A 17233-nucleotide genomic window follows, 5' to 3' on the forward strand; every position below is an offset into this window, starting at 1 on the left:
GTTACAATTTAAATCCTTCTCTTGTAGTGGAGAGTGGCTTAGACTGTCTATTACACTGTGAATGTCTCTCTCTCTAGTGCTGCCTCTTCCCCAGGAAACAGCAGAGGCCACACAGAGTACAACAGCATTTAATGGTCAGAAACAGTTGTACAGTATTACAATCAGTCACAGAAGCTGTGCTGGAGGACAGGATCCAATCCTTCCCCACACCAGGCAAAGCAGTATTGGACAGGAGCTGGCATGTGTCTGGGCCCACGTCCTCATCCCCGTGGCCTGAGGGGAGACCACCATCTAATATCCCCCAGGTTCCACTACTCTTCAGAGGAGGGGTGTAAGCCCCACATGCAAGAAGAACCCCTTGCCCCCAGTGTCAGATGGGATGTGAGAGTTATGATTAAGGGGAAACCCTGTGTAAGGTGTTAACGGAGTTCAAAGGGGTAGGGATTACCCCTGTTCTCCATCTCCCAGAGGTGCTCACTTTCCCAGTTTCTTCATCCGTTCATCAATGTTGGCAAAGTTCCGCTCAACTGTGGACAGGTTATCACGCATCGTTGTCTGCACCTAGAAAAGTGACAGAGCTATTTTACTCTTTGTCAGGTTCGGGTGCTTACCTGAATAAGGACCTAAAGAAATTCTCTTACAGAAGGCAAAAAAGATATGGAGGGGGATTCCCTGGTGGTCCAGTGGTTAGGACTCAGCACTTTCACTGCCAGGGCCCTGGTTTGATCCCTGGTTGGGGAACTAAGATCCCACAAGCCACACGGTGTGGCCAAATTAAAAAAAAGAAAAAAGAAACGGAAACAAGTTGATGGGCCCCAGAGTGGGAAGGTTATTGCACCAGTTTCCAGGCTGCCCTGGAATACCGTGGACCTAGCACAGGGTCTGCCAAGCAGGCAGGCTTCTTAAGAATTCCCATCCTGACTTTAACCAGAACAGCTCTTTTATCTGTTTTATGTAATGAGGAACAAGTAAGATTTTGTTGATATGAGGGTTTCACAGGTCCAGTTTTAGAAAACTGCTCTGGAGGAAGAACATATACCAAGCACTTTTAATTTATCTTGATGGTCCTACGATACAAGACAACTTTAGTGCTTCTCCCAGCTCTGAGAACAGTGCCCCCAACAGAAACCGAGGACTCGCTATGTGCTGGGCACTGCTAAGAGAATGAAGGAAGAGGGGAGGCTCACTGCCCAGCATCAGGAAGGAAGTGGCAGAATCAGGTGGGAGCCCAGCTCCTGATTTCAAAGCCCATGTTCTATCCGATGTGCTGTGCCCAGAAGCATCTGGTTGAGGACCCAGGGCGGGTAAAACTAAGCTGTGACTACAAAGTGAAGGGGTAGGTTTTATAGGAAAAACTGAGGTTTACTGAACTCTTAACAATTCACTCATATTATTTCACGTAATCCATAAAACTCTGAGGTAGGTATAAGTTTCCAGATGGTAAGATGGAGGTTCATAGATTAAATAAGTTGTCAAATGTCTCACAACCATTGAGAAACAGTATGGAGACTCAAACCAAGCCCCTGCCATACCACCATGCCACCAAATGGGCTAAGGCAGAACCCTATGGAGATGAAGCTGGAGAACCTAGCCTGTGTGTGCTGGGGAAGGGAAGTAGCTGACCAGTAAAGGGGCACACACCTGCGTCAAGAGGGTGGCGCTGTCCTTGAGGGAACAAGCGATCATCTGCTGTGTGGTATCCAAGTGTGTCATAAGCTGACCAAACTGCACGGCTATGAAAGAAGGTCAGAACGGTATGTGTGGCGTTAGAATCCAAGACCAGAGGGAAGGGAACAAAAGCTGCCCACTTTCTCATTCTTCTTAGCACCCCTGGCAGCTGGCCTCCCACCTTGTTCATGCAGCTGCCTGATGGTGACAAGTCTCTGCACCAGCTCAGGAAGGGTGGAGGCGAGGGGGCTCCAGCGCTGTATGGTTTCATACAGCTGGTGCACCTGGACGGACAAGACAGTGGCCAACCTTCAGCGAAGTACACACTGACCATTCACTAGGGTGGGAAAGGTCAACTTGGTGGGGCAAGAGGGAAGCACTGCCTTTTCTCCGCTATTAAGAGCATATGAAGACAGGGACCTGAGGATTCAGTGCCCTCATGCTTTGCTCTTAACCACCAGAAGAGTACATAAGGGAGCAGGAAAGGGTATGAAGATGGAGGAAAGGTAACTTCCTGACCTTGCTTTGTGCATCTGCATCCTCTACAGAAGCTTTATGCTTGGCAATCTCATTCACTTTTCCCAGGACGCTCTGAAAGCACAGGTTTTAAGGTTTATAGGGCATCTAGGGCTTCCAGAGTCCCAAGCTACCTGTAATCCAATTTGCCCCCCACTTAATACCTGTAGCCGAGCCTCCACTTGGTCCAGAACTGCAAGGTCCAGGGCGCTCACCTTTGCTTGCAACAGCTCTACAGTCTCCTGGGGGCGGGATTTAGGACAAGCTTCATGAAGGGGAAGAATCAGACTAGAAAAGGCCACCCCATATTCCACTGGAGGTAATTAATAAATAGCTACAGATCCAAAACCAATGTTCCAAGCAAACCCAATCCCGATATCCCCTCTGTAATCCAAACACTCCAGTTCCTTTTACACTCACCATAAGGCAGGCTCCCTGCAGACCTGCAGAAAGGGGATTCTGATGGGGAAAAGCAGGAAAGAAGTCAGTGGTTCTTATCTCTCCATGCGATTACCACCTTCTCCCATCCTTTCTGGTTCTAGCGGGCAACCCCTGGCTGATCCTGTAACTGGAGCCCTTTCCTGACTCCTCCCAGGATTCTGTGGAATGCTGTGGACCTCAGGGCTCAGGGCGCAGGATATGCGGGTTAGACTAAGTATAGGAGAGCACCTGACCTGAGCATCCTGATCACAGCGTACAGCTGCTTCCAGCTCCGCCAGGCGCTTCTCGAGTTCTGCCACCTAGGGGGAGGAAGGAGGGGAGATTTGCCATCCACCTCCCTGCTGCTGCAGTGGGAGGTAAGATCCTGCTCTTTGCTTGTCTGCTTACCACTCCCCTACCCTCTCCCCACCGCTCTGCCAAGGGACTTCTTTCCCTGGAACACATCCCTAGTCAAAGTCTTCACTGAAAGTAGATGGTGAGGCAAACACGGAGAATGAGACATCAAGAGGAATCAAGCATTCCCAGCACCCTCTCCCCAGATGTGATCCCTTGGAGGGAGGGAGGCAAGTCTCTAGAGCCACATCTCCCTGGCCCCTCAACCAACATTACATACATACATACATACATACACACATACATACATACATACTTTGGCAGCTTGAGAGAACTTGTCCTGCTCAGGCCGAGAATGTAGTTCATAAGTGACAAGGCTGCTATCTGGGGGTGTCCCACTAGTGGTCTTTCCCCCTGAACCAGTCCCTTTGCTGTTCTTTGTTGCTTCCAGCTGCAGCAGTAGGCGCCTAGGTCAGGAAACCAGAAACAATGTCATGACTTGAAGGATGTGGGTCAGCCCAGTCACTCTCGTTTCTGCCTCACAGTCAGCATTAAGGAACAGCTAGGCCACTTCTCCCCTTCGTATCCCTGTCAGTACCTGGCTGAGTCCCTCTACACCCCAGTCACCAATGATTTCCCAACGAAGTCTGGCACCCACTTAGCCAGAGCTCCATCGGGGTCAGTAAGGTTGATTGCGGCATCTGGTCCCAGCAGCTTCTCCAGATGGGAAGCAACCAGCTGCTGCTTCAGGGCTGCCAGCTGTTTGGCCAGCACCACGGGGGTCAGCTTCTCCTCAGTGGCTGACTCCTTCACTGTCGTCTGGTATGAAAACAAACAGACAGTGAGGGGTGGCAAGAGTGAGTCAAGGAAAAAAAATAGATCAAGACCCTTAAAAATAGCTGCGGCTGAGGACTTCCCTGGTGGCGCAGTGGTTAAGAATCCGCCTGCCAATGCAGGGGATCCTCCAGGTTCGAGCCCTGGTCCAGGGAGATCCCACATGCCGCGGAGCAACTAAGCCCATGCGCCACAACTACTGAGCCTCTGCTCTAGAGCCCACGAGCCACAACTACTGAAGCCTGGGCACCTAGAGCCCATGCTCCGCAACAAGAGAAGCCACCTCAATGAGAAGCCTGAGCACCGCAACGAAGAGTAGCCCCTGCTCACTGTAACTAGAGAAAGCCTGTGTGCAGCAACGAAGACCCAACGCAGCCAAAAATAAATAAATAAAAATAAATTTATATTAAAAAAAATAGCTGTGGCTGAAACTCACTGGGATGGTCCTTACCCACCTATAGTACCGAATATAAATTCACGTGCATTTCTAAACTCTGAAAACCTCAGCCCCTTATCCAGGAGCTTAGGGAAGCTTTCTCCTCCTGCTGGGAGGTCTTCCTCTGCTACGTAAGTCATAGCAGAGAGGGGAGAAGAGAGTTTATAGTTACCTTGATTTTCTCAACTTCAGTCGTCAGCTCTTGGACCTCATGCAGCAGTCTCTGGTACTTTTGCTGGGGTGTCTCCTTCACTCCCAGACCCTCTCCAAGCTAGACAGCAAGCACAGATGGTGATGTTACACCTCCCAGTAGAGGGAACCTCAAGAATTTGTCCAAACCCCAGGCCTAGTTTGTAAGTGTATCATGCCCAACTCAGAATCCACACCACCCTAGTCCAGGAGGACTGGAGATGGCTGGAGGCCTGGAGATGCTCCAGAGCAAAGAGCAGGGGGACAAAGCATCCTCAACTGCATCCTGCTGGCCTCCTCAGGGCCCCAACCACAGAGAAACTTGGAATCCCAACTATGTCCCTTGATCTCCCTCCTAAATGCCCGCTGGGTAGGACTGCTGCACCATTCCCATCAACACACACACAACAAACCATCTCGTATTCTCCAGATTCATATCCCGTTCTTTTGGTTTTTCCAATTCGATCTGAGAAATCTGCCAAGAAAAGAAGACGGAATTGAGGGCCTGATCAAGACACACGGCAGTCATGGTCTCAGATGACTGTGAGGGCTTCCATAAGACAGCCCAAAGCAAAAGTCAGTAAGGCCTGAGGTCAGGCTTCCCCATCCAATTTCCAACCGGGTCTCACCAAGTCCCTTTGTTCCCACTCTCTTGTCTTTGAACTTGTCATAGGCAGCATTGGGATTGACAATGATGTGCTCCACACTTGTACTCGTCAGCTCCTCCTGCAGGAACAGGTAGTTCAGACCAGGGGCAGACTCATTCCCACCCTCGAACTTCCCCGACCCCACAAAATCTCCAAACCACTGGGAGACTGGGCTGTACTTTCCCAAGGGGAAAGAAGGGCGGCTCCATTCCAAGCTACAGACCCAGGTTCAACCTAGGAAATGAAAGCTTCCTGGTAAATTTGGAGTCTCAGTTGTATAAATATTAACACCCTGATTCAACTGGGAACAGAGGCAGCATAACTTCCCCGCCCATTCTGTACATAAGCCTCCCTATCCCCTCCCCTTCCCCAATCCAACTGGGCCCTCCCAGTTATCTGGCACACACCATGCATTCAGGGCAAGAAATCAACTTGACTTCTTTTAACCACCCCCTCCTAAAAGTAAATTTCCTTGCTGCTGAGGAAGTCTATTTTCAAGCTAACTTCCCATCCTTGCTGGAGGGAAAGAGGAGACAATCAAGCTACTAACTCTGAGAGTGAATATCAGGACTTTCATAGCTGCTGAAGGGAAGATACCAGCTCTTAGATACAAAGGGAAGGTTGGCAGAAGGCCTGACCAGAAGCCTTGTTTCCAGGCTGCCGTGAAGTCAGGGAATTCAGGGGATACAGAGAAGAGGCAAATGCTTTTTAATTTTTTGGCCACGCCGCGCGGCACATGGGATCTTAGTCCCCCAACCAGGGATCGAACCCATGTCCCCTGCATTGGAAGCGTGGAGTCTTAACCACTAGAGTGCCAGGGAAGTTTCTTGCTGTATTATTATTATTATTTGCGGTATGCGGGCCTCTCACTGTTGTGGCCTCTCCCGTTGCGGAGCACAGGCTCCGGATGTGCAGGCTCAGCGGCCATGGCTCACGGGCACAGCCGCTCCGCAGCATGTGGGATCTTCCCGGACCAGGGCACGAACCCGTGTCCCCTGCATCGGCAGGCAGACTCTCAACTACTGCGCCACCAGGGAAGCCCACTGTATTATTTTTTAAGGGACATCTTAGAAGCAACAAGCATAAGCTGTATCTGTTTGCCAAGAGTACCCATGGGCAAAGGCCACGTTTAAGTCCTGAAATGGAGATAGCCCGGATCTTTTCAGAGAAGCTGCAGTACCTGCCTCTTCTCCCTGACCCTTCTGCTGTTTCTCAAGCACTGAAGCTCTTCCATAAAGAGGGGAGGTGGTAAAGAAAGTGAAAGAGATTTCACCCTAAAAATTGATGCAGAAAGGTTCCCTCCTTACTAGGTATCTATTAGCTGTTCAGATTCTAATAACTGCACCAAGACCATGCCCTCCAGACTGCATGTCTCTCCTTCAATTGTCAGCAGTCTGACAGGTCTCATTATGTTACTGAAGGAAGTGGAAGGAGACCAGAAATCCTTTTCTGTTGGGGTGGACATCTCCACCTTCCACAGGAAGAAGGTAAAGAGAGTCTTCCCTCCTTTAGCCAGAGCAATGATTCTCAGCCCTGGCTGCACAACAGAATCACTTAGAAAAGGGGTGGGGGGCGGGGGAGAGACCTGGGTTCACCTCTGTAGATTCTGATTTAATTGTTCTGGGGTAGGGCCAGGGTAGTGGGCCAGTTTAAAAGCTACCCAGGTCATTCTAACATGTATCCACGACTGAGTCTCTGTCTGTGTGTGTGTAGTAGGGGTTGATTGGTGGGGGAGCAGTTATGATGGAGAGACATGGAGAAAGAGCAGCAGACACGAGCTCCGTCCTTCATCTCTGCTCTGCTATTACAGAAGGAACCAGTGTGAGTGGCAGCTTTATAAATAGGGAGGAGGGGGGTAAGGAGAAAATATCAACTTCGACCTTTACCTCTTCTTCAGGGAAGTGCTAGGCAGAGGGGCAAGAGCTAAAGATTAAGGGAAAATAAAAGGGTTCAATGTCCCATATGCAAGTGCCTAGGGGAAGAAACAACTGAGTCCCAAATTATTCTCTCCTTAATTTTCTCTGAAATGTTATGGCCAGAGCACACACTGGCCAAATAATTGTGTGGTCTCTGGCCTCTAAAAAGTGTTTGTCTGAGAAGGACTCAAGTTCAGGAGAAGGACTCATGTTCAGGAAAGAACATCACCCTCTCTCAAGTTCCCCCTCAAGAATATGCCTCTCCTCCTGTGAGTGCCCCGATCAAGGCCAATGAGGTAGAAAAAAAAACCTCTTTGGGAGGCAGAGTCTACAGACCAAGGCAAGAAATTAATCACAGTTACCATTTTGTTAAGCCCTTATTATAAGCCAGGCACTATGCAGATGAGAACCTGCTTTCCTAAATAGGGAAGGTGTGGAATAAGAAAGGGTCAACAAACAGAGCATGAGTCTCAGAGGTTCTGGGATGGTAGCAGAGATGGTCAGTGCTTTCATCTCACTATTCCTGCTGCAGGAGCACATCCTGAGGCAGAAGGGCTGCCCGACGCTGGCATCCTCTTGGAGCCTCTCCGAGGGTGTGGCCCCGGAGACTCAGGTCGACAGCATACTTTAGCCCTCCGGTGGCACCTACTCCGCCAGTGACTCGGAGATCTGGGGGCATGGGCTGGAGGTAATGTCATTACAGTGATTCGTGAGATGGGAAAAGGTCAGCTGGGGCTGGGGCTGAATAGAGGGACAAAAGATTTAGTAGAGATAAAAGGACAGAGAAACAACTGCCCATCATAGCACACCCCGTTAAAAAGCACATGAAAGGTCAGGCTTCTTACCAGCTCCTTGTGGTTTCCCCAGAGGTGAGAAAATCAAAAGAGTTAAAAGGAAAGGGAGTGGGGACATGGGGGTGAGGGAGGGAAAAAAAAGACAAAATTGTTATTAGCAAATTGTCACATGCACTACATGATAGTCTTCAAACATACTGCACCACAGGGCCCAGGGGAGCCTAGCAAAATTTGGGGGTCAAGAAATTTCAGCTGGGGTCACCACATACCCCAAGAGAAAGAAGAGCTTGGGACCCTTTCCTCTCTGATGGTGAGGATGTCATGGAGCTTTGCCATTAACAGCAGCAATTCAGGATCATCTGAGAACTAGTAGTTAGATGTTGCAAGCTGGTGGCATGGAAGAGGACAGTGGGGGGAGAGAAGGCTGAGATGGAGGGGAAGCTGTAGAAATGGCAGAATGTGAAGCAGAGGCTGTGAAGACATTCTGAGAACGTGTAGCTGATTGAAGGTCCATGATTCTCAAGGGGGAGTTCATGGCTCAAGTCTTCTTATCTCTCGGTTTCTCTAGTTTTGAAGAATTAGGCATTTGGATGGCAGAATCAGTCATAATGAGGGTGCTCATGTGGGTGGTTTGATATGACTTTATGTTAAGCAGAACAAAATATGTCAGGTACAGATGGTGAGTTTAAGGAAATCCGAAGTACCTAATTGAAGCCCCATCCTCATTCTCTGTTGCCAGAGGAGAGGCAGGGCAAATCCTGGTCCCTTGCGTAGTCTGGTGTATTATTTACATCCATCTTGAGTGGTTGGGAACTCACCCTACAGCTCTGAGGGATCCAGAGCAATTCTGCCATGATGTGCTAGCACAAAGAGTCCAAAAGACACCAAGATTCACAGCTACCAGACATGTGCAGAACATATTTCTTCAACCCTCTGTTCACAAGGTTCACAGGGGTTGGAGGGTACACAAGGGGGAAAGGTGAGAGTATCTCAAAGAGGCTGTATTTTAGTTCAGGCCACGTAGACAAGGCTCCACTTCCAGGCAAGACTGGTAAAGAACTGCCAGGAGAGGAAATCCAGCTGTATGCACAGCCTTTCCAGGATCTCTACTGATGGGCACACAGAAGTGTGGGAAGTCGAGGATGGTTATATGTATATGAAAACACACGATGGGACAAAAACAACTGCATCCTCTCCCAGAGATTTCAGCTAGATACATCTGAACTTCAACCTCGCCATTCCCCTGTCTCATGCCAGAGTCCAGCCCAGCCGAGACTCCTCTTTCAGCTCAGGGTAGAGGTGGACCCAGGTCCTGTGGTCTAGGCTGGGATGTCTCTGCAGAGTGGGTGTAAGCACTCACAGGTGCACACATGCAAACACACAAGAGGAGGCACACACACTATACCTTTCTCTTACTTGCCTCACCAAGCTAAAACCAGCTTGAGAAAAACTCAAGGATAAAGAGAGGACAATGGGCCATAAGTTCAAGTTCAAATCATGAGGAACAAGCAGAATGGGGGAGGAAAGAAAATCAAAAAAAGGAAAAGTGGTATATTTGTTTGTAAATAGTATATACCACCTCCAGGTCTGACCTATGCGTGGGTTGGGAAATGAGATTTTAGGGATAATTTCTGTAACCTGGAGTAGTAATAGTCACCATGGGAACCTATTATACCAGCCAACTTGATTAGAAAATTCTAAGTGCCCTGATGCCAGGTACCAGTTTACCTGGTACAGGACTCTCAGTCCCTCTCACTAATAACCTCCCAGACGCCCCAGGGTTGTTTGGCTAAGTGGCTATGCCTCAGAGGGCAAGACCTGAGGTTCCAGATCAGACACGGGAAGAGGTCACTGCTGCTCTCTGAGCCTGTTAGGCTCTGTGCCAACACCGCAGCCAGGGGCACTTCGGAACCATGATGACAAGGAAGATGGATAGTGCTGTAGAATAAAACTGTCCAGGATGGACCAACATAGTGCTGACCATCCAACCATTTCTAAAGGAAGGGTACAGAAACAGAAAGACTCACGAAAGCACAAAGAACCCAAGCTAGTACCTTAAAAATGTATATAACACCCCTTTCCTATCCCATTTACTTTTCTCTAAAGGCTTAGCATAGGGGAATATTAAAATGAGGTTTTTACCAGGTATAATCCACATACAGTCAAGAAGTGAGGACTGTTGCTGTCCCCCTTGTTCTCCACCCTTGTCCAGAATGGCTAAAAGTCACTCCCTTTCTCTTAACTCCATTTCAGTCTGTGGAGGAGAAAGGCAACCCCCTTCCAACTCCAGCTCTTAAATGCCTTATGTCCAGAAGCATTCTTAGTCTCCATGCTTCTATCCCATCCTCCATTGGACAGTTGTATTCTGCACACCTCACAAGGGGAAGAGACAATGATCCATGAATCATAGCTGTGCTTCTAAACCTTGATTAAGGATCTTTAACCATGAGGCCAGCAGGCCCCTTAGTGATCCAGCTAGAGATGCATTAGAATTTAAAACAATTAGCTGCAACAATAGCACAGTGACAGAGCATTGCATGCGAGATGGCAAATGAAAAAACATGCAGAGAAGAAGCATCGAATGGTCTTACTTGTGCAAACTAGTGTCCAGGCAAGGTGGTGAGGAGGGAGGATGGGGGAAGCATTAGGAAAAACTCAGATAAGTTCAAGTGCGCCAATAGTCAATGAACACAATCAAGCATACTCTGTGATATCCTAAACTGTAAGGAAAAGAATCTACTATTTCACATCTCAGGCTGGTGGAGTTCTCAGCATTATCTACCCTTTGGAGAACTGAAGCCTCTGCCACAGACCCACGAAACTAAGGCTAGGTCACTTTTTCCCTTTCACATGCATCAGGGATAGTTACAGCATAAAGGGAGGAACTAAATCCTATTTCTAGTGAGTTTTCTAAATTTACTCCCCTTGTTCCGGCAGTTCAAAAGCCATGAGCAGAATGCCACACAGACCCAAAGGTAGGCTGTGGGCCCAGGGGGGAAGAAATTCCAATTGGGAATTAGCTTTCCTGACAAGACATTTTAAGAAAAGTTTCCAAAAAGCCCATCACCCCAATCAACCCAGGAGTGTCTGAAATGCAAAGGGGATCCTCCTAGATTGAGGAGTTAAGAGCTAGACTGTGCGGTTTTCTGGCCCATTCACTTTAGAATATTTCAGTTCCTGCTAAAATTGTTTTGAAGGGATAGCAGGAAAATCAGGATTATGTTTACCAAAAATAAAACCTTCTACTACTTTCCTCCCCCATCCTCCCCACTACGGGAATCGCAAACTTTAATGTTTAAGTTAAACTAGCAATTACAATCTTTAGGGGCTATTATAGGATATTATTTCCTTCAGCAGCCCAATTTCTTCCACAGTGGAGCAATGAGAAAGGAAGTGAAAAGACAGTGAAGGTCAATACCCCTTGACTATTTCTTTAAATAAAATCTGGAGACCGCCCTGAAAGGTTCCATACGAAGCCGGTCGTACTGGCTGTCTCCAGGGAGTGGAACTACGCAGTGGCAGGCAGCGGTGGGAAGAGACACTTTTTGTTCTACGTGCATATATTACCTACTTCAAAAACTAATAAAATTAAAGTTGAAAATAATCTGGAAACTAAGGCAGAACATGCTCTCGCCAGGAGTGAAGAAGGTGACTGAAATCTCATGGTTCAGCCACAATAGTGGTGATGTGCACTGTTACCTGTACTAGGTCTTGGGAAGGTAAGTGAGAAGGGGACAGGCTGCTAGTGAGAATCCAGGCCTCACAGAAATGAGGTTTCTGGATTGTCTAAGTACAACCCACTGCTCCTCAAGTTGCACATATACGTCAGTATTAAGAGTAGTGGCAGAACCATTACTCAGCTGACTTCCTGAAAGCTGCCCTCCTAAGGCCCACAGGGACATGCAGGGGCCAGAGACATTAGCTGACATCAGGAAACATCTCAGGCCTCTCCCACTCCCGCCAGGGCTCTTGAAGTAGCTGAAGGTCTCCCCACCCCATTTACTCCTCCCTAGTGATGGAGAGTCATTTAGCTGAGCCTTAGGTGATGGAGGCAACTTAGCTCCTCTTATATTTACCATCCAGTTCCTATATACTTCTATACTGGCATTCTGGGCTACATGCTGCAGGAAATGAACACTTACGGTGTGCTCTCCCCATCAGCCACCCCACTAGATGCTACTAAAATAGGCTGCTCAGGCTCAGCAGGGAGGAACAGCCAATCAGGGATGCACATTCAGTTCTTCCATGCCTGGGATGAGGGTCATGTTCTTTTTATTAAGAGATAGCCCATAACTTCAAAAGGAGAATTACAATGTATTTTTTCGTTTGGAAAGGGGACTGCTATGTTACCTGTCTGTATCACAGCCAGCGACAAAGGGACAAAGTTCCACTCATTATCTCACCATGAAGGCTTGATATTTTATAGGCAGAGGCCTAGGCCAGAGTTGAACAGTCTCTGAACTATGGTAGTAGAATGGAGTCCTCGGTATACATACTCCTGCCCTTTGAGGTCAGAGACTGCTCCCTAGTAAGATACCTCTTAGAGTGACAGGTCTACACCTAGGTCCTGAGCAATGACAACATCTGCATTATCTCCAGATACTCAAGTTTGGGGGACAGACTGACATGCCAGCAAGTACAGAAGCAACAAGGAACACACCACTCTGAGAGGGGACAGGGAAGGTGTTCCCCACAAAGTAGGAACCACTTCCACATGGGGGAAATCAAATAAGGAATAAGTGAGTACGCCAAGCCATACATTATAAGCCAGCCACCAGCATTCTCCAGAACTAACCAGCCCCACAGACATAACCACAGGACTTACAGACACACATACTGAGCCTGTTCCCACTGACTCTTGGTCACAACTTTATTGAGATCTCACACCATCAGTGTGACCCTAGTCCAGCTCTCCTTGGAAATTACAGAACCTAAAACACATCCTATAAGACATGTTAACAGATCTTTGCTCCTCTTGGCACTTACATATAGAATTTTTACTATGTTGATTTCATTCACTCAATTTTTTCTTTCATGTTTCCTACATGTATCCTAACGCCCCCATTAGTCTGGGTGATTTTTGAGGGCAGGGACATTTCTTCCTCTGCATTGCACAAAAATCAACAGAGAATGAACACATTCAATAAATAATGCTAAGTGGTTTCCCTTATGGTTAAAATGTGTCCATAACTAATTCCTTCCCCTTGAGTTCTTCTTGAATCTGAAAGTGCTACCAGGGCCTCTCCTCTGCTGATATGAAAGATTTATGTGCTTCCTCAAATTTGTTTTGCTCTAACCAGGTTGCTTATCTTCCTAAAATCTCGAATTCATTTTCCTGCTCCTTGGCCAATGGATACTGTATATTCACATAAAAGAGTATTCCTCAATACTTCAAAGTCTAGCTCTTGTTAGGATAATAACAAACATGTACTGAGCAATATATTTTATGAAATAGAAGGCCTAGGTCTTAACCTCAAGCAGTTTGTAAGTGCTCAGGATTCATGAATCATTACCATGGACTAGTACCCAGAGCCCTAACTAAGTCACTAGCCCCCAACCTGTTTTAAGATATTTCAATTGTATTTAAAAGGCCCAAGTACCAGGCCTCTTAGCTGTAATTCCACTGACGTGACTCTCCTTCCTGGCATTGCTCATTTGCAAGCCCTGCGACATACATACCACCCAGGCTGGGTTGGCATACCCGCTTATTGCTGTGGGTGGCTCACCAGAAAAGGGAAAGGGCCTGCCTGGGGGAGAGAGATCAGAGTCCAGAGGAGTCCTGAGGCAGCACACAGTCTTACCGCATCAAACTCCGCTTGATCATCCTCAGGCAGGTCGCTGGTTTCATAAACATCTGGCTCGTTCCTGGCCTGCAGGTAGAAGCAGTGACCACCCAACCTCACTACCCAGCATCCACCAACACCCCTGACCCCACTCCATTTGAACAAGTTAACAGAGAAAGCAGGCTGTGACGCCACGATTCTGCCCCTTCTTTCACCTGCCCCGTGACCTGCCTGTCAGTTCCCATGTCTCAGAGGGGTGGGGATAACAGTGGGGACATCTGATGGTTAATGGTGAATGTTAAGTGATGACAAAGATGTCACCCTGAATCTGAAGGGGGGCGGGTCCTCGGCACTCATGTCAGGAGGAGAGGAGCTATCATTAGGCCCTGTACACACTACCCTGGCACAAGGGCTGAGAGTGACTCAGGACCTTAGTACCCAAGGTCCTATCCCAACCCCCACCCCGAGAATGCAGGCAGGGCAGCACAAAGGGAGGGTACATGCCGGCCTGTGCGGGGGTGGTTCGGGAAGGAGGTTCCCCAGAGGACATAGTTCTCCATCTGGCACAAGAGGGGTTCTGTCACGGTAACCTCGTCACTCTTGCCAGGGTGAAGGCCATCACCAAATGGTCTGGTATGTGTGTCTCGGGAGGGGGTGGGGGGCTCATGGGAAGATTTGGGGAGACACGGGTGGTGTTGACACGGATGGCAGAAGCACTCGAGCACAGTGCTAAGTGCCTGGAGATAATTTCTGAGCCGAGAAACCGGCGACTGCCGGAAAGGGGCCTTGTAGGCCGTCCCACGGCCCAGCCCAGTCGGGTAGAAGGAGTCCGGAGGGTGCAGCGGCCGGTCGGGGAGCTAGCGGCGGGAGCCCTCGGGGCGGAGGAGGGGTTTCAGGCGGGAAGGGTCACGGGTTGCTGTCTGTTGGGGGTCCTTAGGAGGTCGGGGGCGAGGTCTTGGGGAGCCAGGGCCGGCCGTGTACTCACAATGCCGGGAAGGTCGGCGTATTTAGGGTCCGCCATGGCGGCGGCGAGGCGGGGTTGGGGGACCGGGGCCTCGGTGGAGCCGGGGCCGGTGTTCGGGTAGGGGAGAGGCTGGGTCCGGGTCCCGGATAAGGCGGCCGCAAAGGGAGCGGCGGAGGAGGCGGAGGAGTAGGAAGTCTCGCGACAGGAGTAGTACAGGGGAAGGGTGAAGCAAAAGTCGCGAGAACAACCCGCTACCACACCCCTGGAGTGACAGGGATTGGCGAGAACAAGACCTGGGAATGACGTAGTGGCGGGGAAGCGTCGCCTAGGATTGTGGGATATGTAGTCTTGGATGATCCGGCTTGGGCGGGTGACGGACAATAACGCGCCTTGGGAGTTACCTCGTACGACTTATTTTCTTTCGTTTTTACGTCGAGTCTGTGAAAGAGCTTTTATAATTCCTGTTTCTCGAATAAATTTGGACTCCCAGAAATTAAATGACTAGGTAAAAATAACACAACTAGGCATGCTATGGCACAGCCAGGGCTTCGAAACAACAATAACAACAAGTAAAATTTAGTAAAGATTTAGTCATGTTAGGAATGAGAAAGTTAAGTAAACTTCTCAGGTTAGGGCTGTCAGGTAAAATACAGAGCACCTAGTTAAATGTGAATTTCGGATAAACAACTAATAGTCTTTTCAGTATAAGTACGTCCCATACGGTATGGGACATACTAACACACACAAATTATTAGTGTTTCATCTGAAATTCAAATTTAACTGGGCTTCCTGTTTTTGTTTTTCAAATCTGGCAATTCTACCTCAAATAGAATAGGCACTTGGTAGCACCATGTCTGTCTGAATACCTTCTGTGCTCTTAATCCCTTCACTAATGGTTTTCAGACTTTTGAATTTCACAGTTCAATACAATTAAAACAACAAAAAACCTTTTTGAAGATAGGCATAGTATTGCTACCTTTTTATTTTGCCAAGTAAGTACATTAAAAAGAAAAACCTACTCTCTACTATTACCATCATTACTTAGTAGAAAAGTATGGAAGGACATGCAGTACTCTCAGAATAAAAGTCCTTTGAAACAACAAATCCAGCTTTATTAAAAATAACACATTCCACATTGTGTGGTGGCTTTTGGGGGGAGGGATGCATACACATGAACTTTTTTCTCTGACCAGTGACCCTCTATGGACTAGCATTTTGAAACTCCTTCACTAAGAATGCCATCCTGGAACCCTTGGGCGCCTGAGGTTGGGCTATTTCCTGAGCTTGCAGGATGCTGCAACAATTAGAAATAGTGCCAGACCAAGTGACTGAAGAGATGCCTATATTTCTGAGTTTATAGGAACTCATTGTCATTCTATGTGTCCTCTCTTGGCTCCTCCCCAAGCCTCTTTCTCCATAGTCCTACTGCCTACCCATCCAGCTTCTTATGCTGAACCCTTTTCCTTCAGTTTCCTTAAGATTCAAGGTGAGTTAGGGGTATATGTCCAACTTGGAGACCCCTTCAGCTGCCTTCCGAGTGGTTAGGTCTTGTCTGGCCAGGCCATCTTTCTCTCCTCCTTGCCTCATAGTATAGTATCTAAGTGACCCTAGACACTTACCAGGCAATTGCTAGGCAGAACCTCCATCCCCTCCTCCCTTCTTCTCCCATCACCCTGCTCCTCCCCTTGGCCTAGAGCCTCAACTCCTGCAGTCTAACTCTGTTGGCCAGCAGAGGCCCTGTGACGTGGAGAAAAATCTATCTGGCCAGTTTCTAGGTGGTTCTGTCCAGGGGCTGCAGCAGGAGTCTGACCTGAGGGGAGGAAGGACACAGAATCTCTAGCCTTGGCTCTTTTTTTCCCAGGGAAGGGAGAGAAACAGAAGAAGGGCCTGAGAAAGGGGCTGGTGTGTTGGGACTCTGTCCAACAGTACTGAGACAGAAAACACTCACGTAGGTGCCTAAACCTGCCTGAAGCCCAAATGCAGATGTCTGCTCTAGAGGTCCTTTCTCAAATCCCCTCTGGCCTTACCCACCGCCATCATCACCCCTCCATCACTGCTTTCTGACTCCCTTTCTCTTGCAAAATTACTCTTGCCCACCTCCATCCCAGCCCCAACCTATGAGGCAAAAATAAGAATTTTACCTGCTTTTGAATTCTAATAGGCCAGAATAGGAGTTTTTCTTCCTTCCAACTGGGGACCTATTGTGTATGTTGGGGAGAGAGTAGAGTGCACCTTTGGATGTAGAAGGGGAAGGGAAGACCCAGACCTCCCTTGACCCTCCTCTCTGAAAAAATGGGACCTGGACACCCACCTCCATAGGGGTACAGGCAGCTGCCCTTGAAGGCTGAGTGGTGGGCTGGGAATCTTTGCGAGGGTTGTGGGGAGAGGGGAGGAGAGGTGTGCTCCCACTTTGGAGAGAGGATTGTGATGGGGGTGAAGGATGCCTTGGAATAAAGGTGTAAGCACTACTGACTCTCTTCCCCGGGCAGTAGACAGGCCCACCTCGGATCCCTTAGCCCTTCCAGGGGGGTGGAGTCCGAGCGAGGGACAGACAGGTCCGGGATGCAGGGGGTGGGACGCAGTGAGTGACTGGGGTGGGGAAGGGGTGAGGACCAGATACTCTCCGAGGGTTAGGGGTGGGGAGAGGAGGCGAGAAAAGAGCAGAGGCGCCGCGGTTCGGCGGTGGGCGCCGCGGAGTGGCATCCCTCCGCG

At 48.8% G+C, this 17233-nt stretch overlaps 1 protein-coding gene across 1 annotated transcript; it reads right to left on the reverse strand.

Annotated features, from left to right (window-relative positions):
- Positions 1–118: 118 nt before the first annotated feature.
- DCTN2 (dynactin subunit 2) lies at positions 119–14685 on the reverse strand. Its single transcript, XM_082850595.1, has 14 exons — positions 14543–14685; positions 13576–13644; positions 5047–5143; positions 4831–4892; positions 4401–4499; positions 3617–3777; positions 3275–3425; positions 2859–2924; positions 2605–2643; positions 2349–2426; positions 2188–2259; positions 1850–1952; positions 1642–1733; positions 119–561 (listed from the first exon to the last, which is right to left on the reverse strand). The coding sequence occupies exons 1-14, from the start codon at positions 14576–14578 to the stop codon at positions 475–477; spliced, it is 1212 nt and encodes a 403-aa protein (XP_082706721.1). The 5' UTR covers positions 14579–14685; the 3' UTR covers positions 119–474.
- Between the last annotated feature and the right edge of the window lie 2548 nt (positions 14686–17233).

This window comes from Leucopleurus acutus (assembly GCF_964270905.1).
Source record: "Leucopleurus acutus genome assembly, chromosome: 11".
In the NCBI taxonomy this organism is placed as follows: Eukaryota; Metazoa; Chordata; class Mammalia; order Artiodactyla; family Delphinidae; genus Leucopleurus; species Leucopleurus acutus.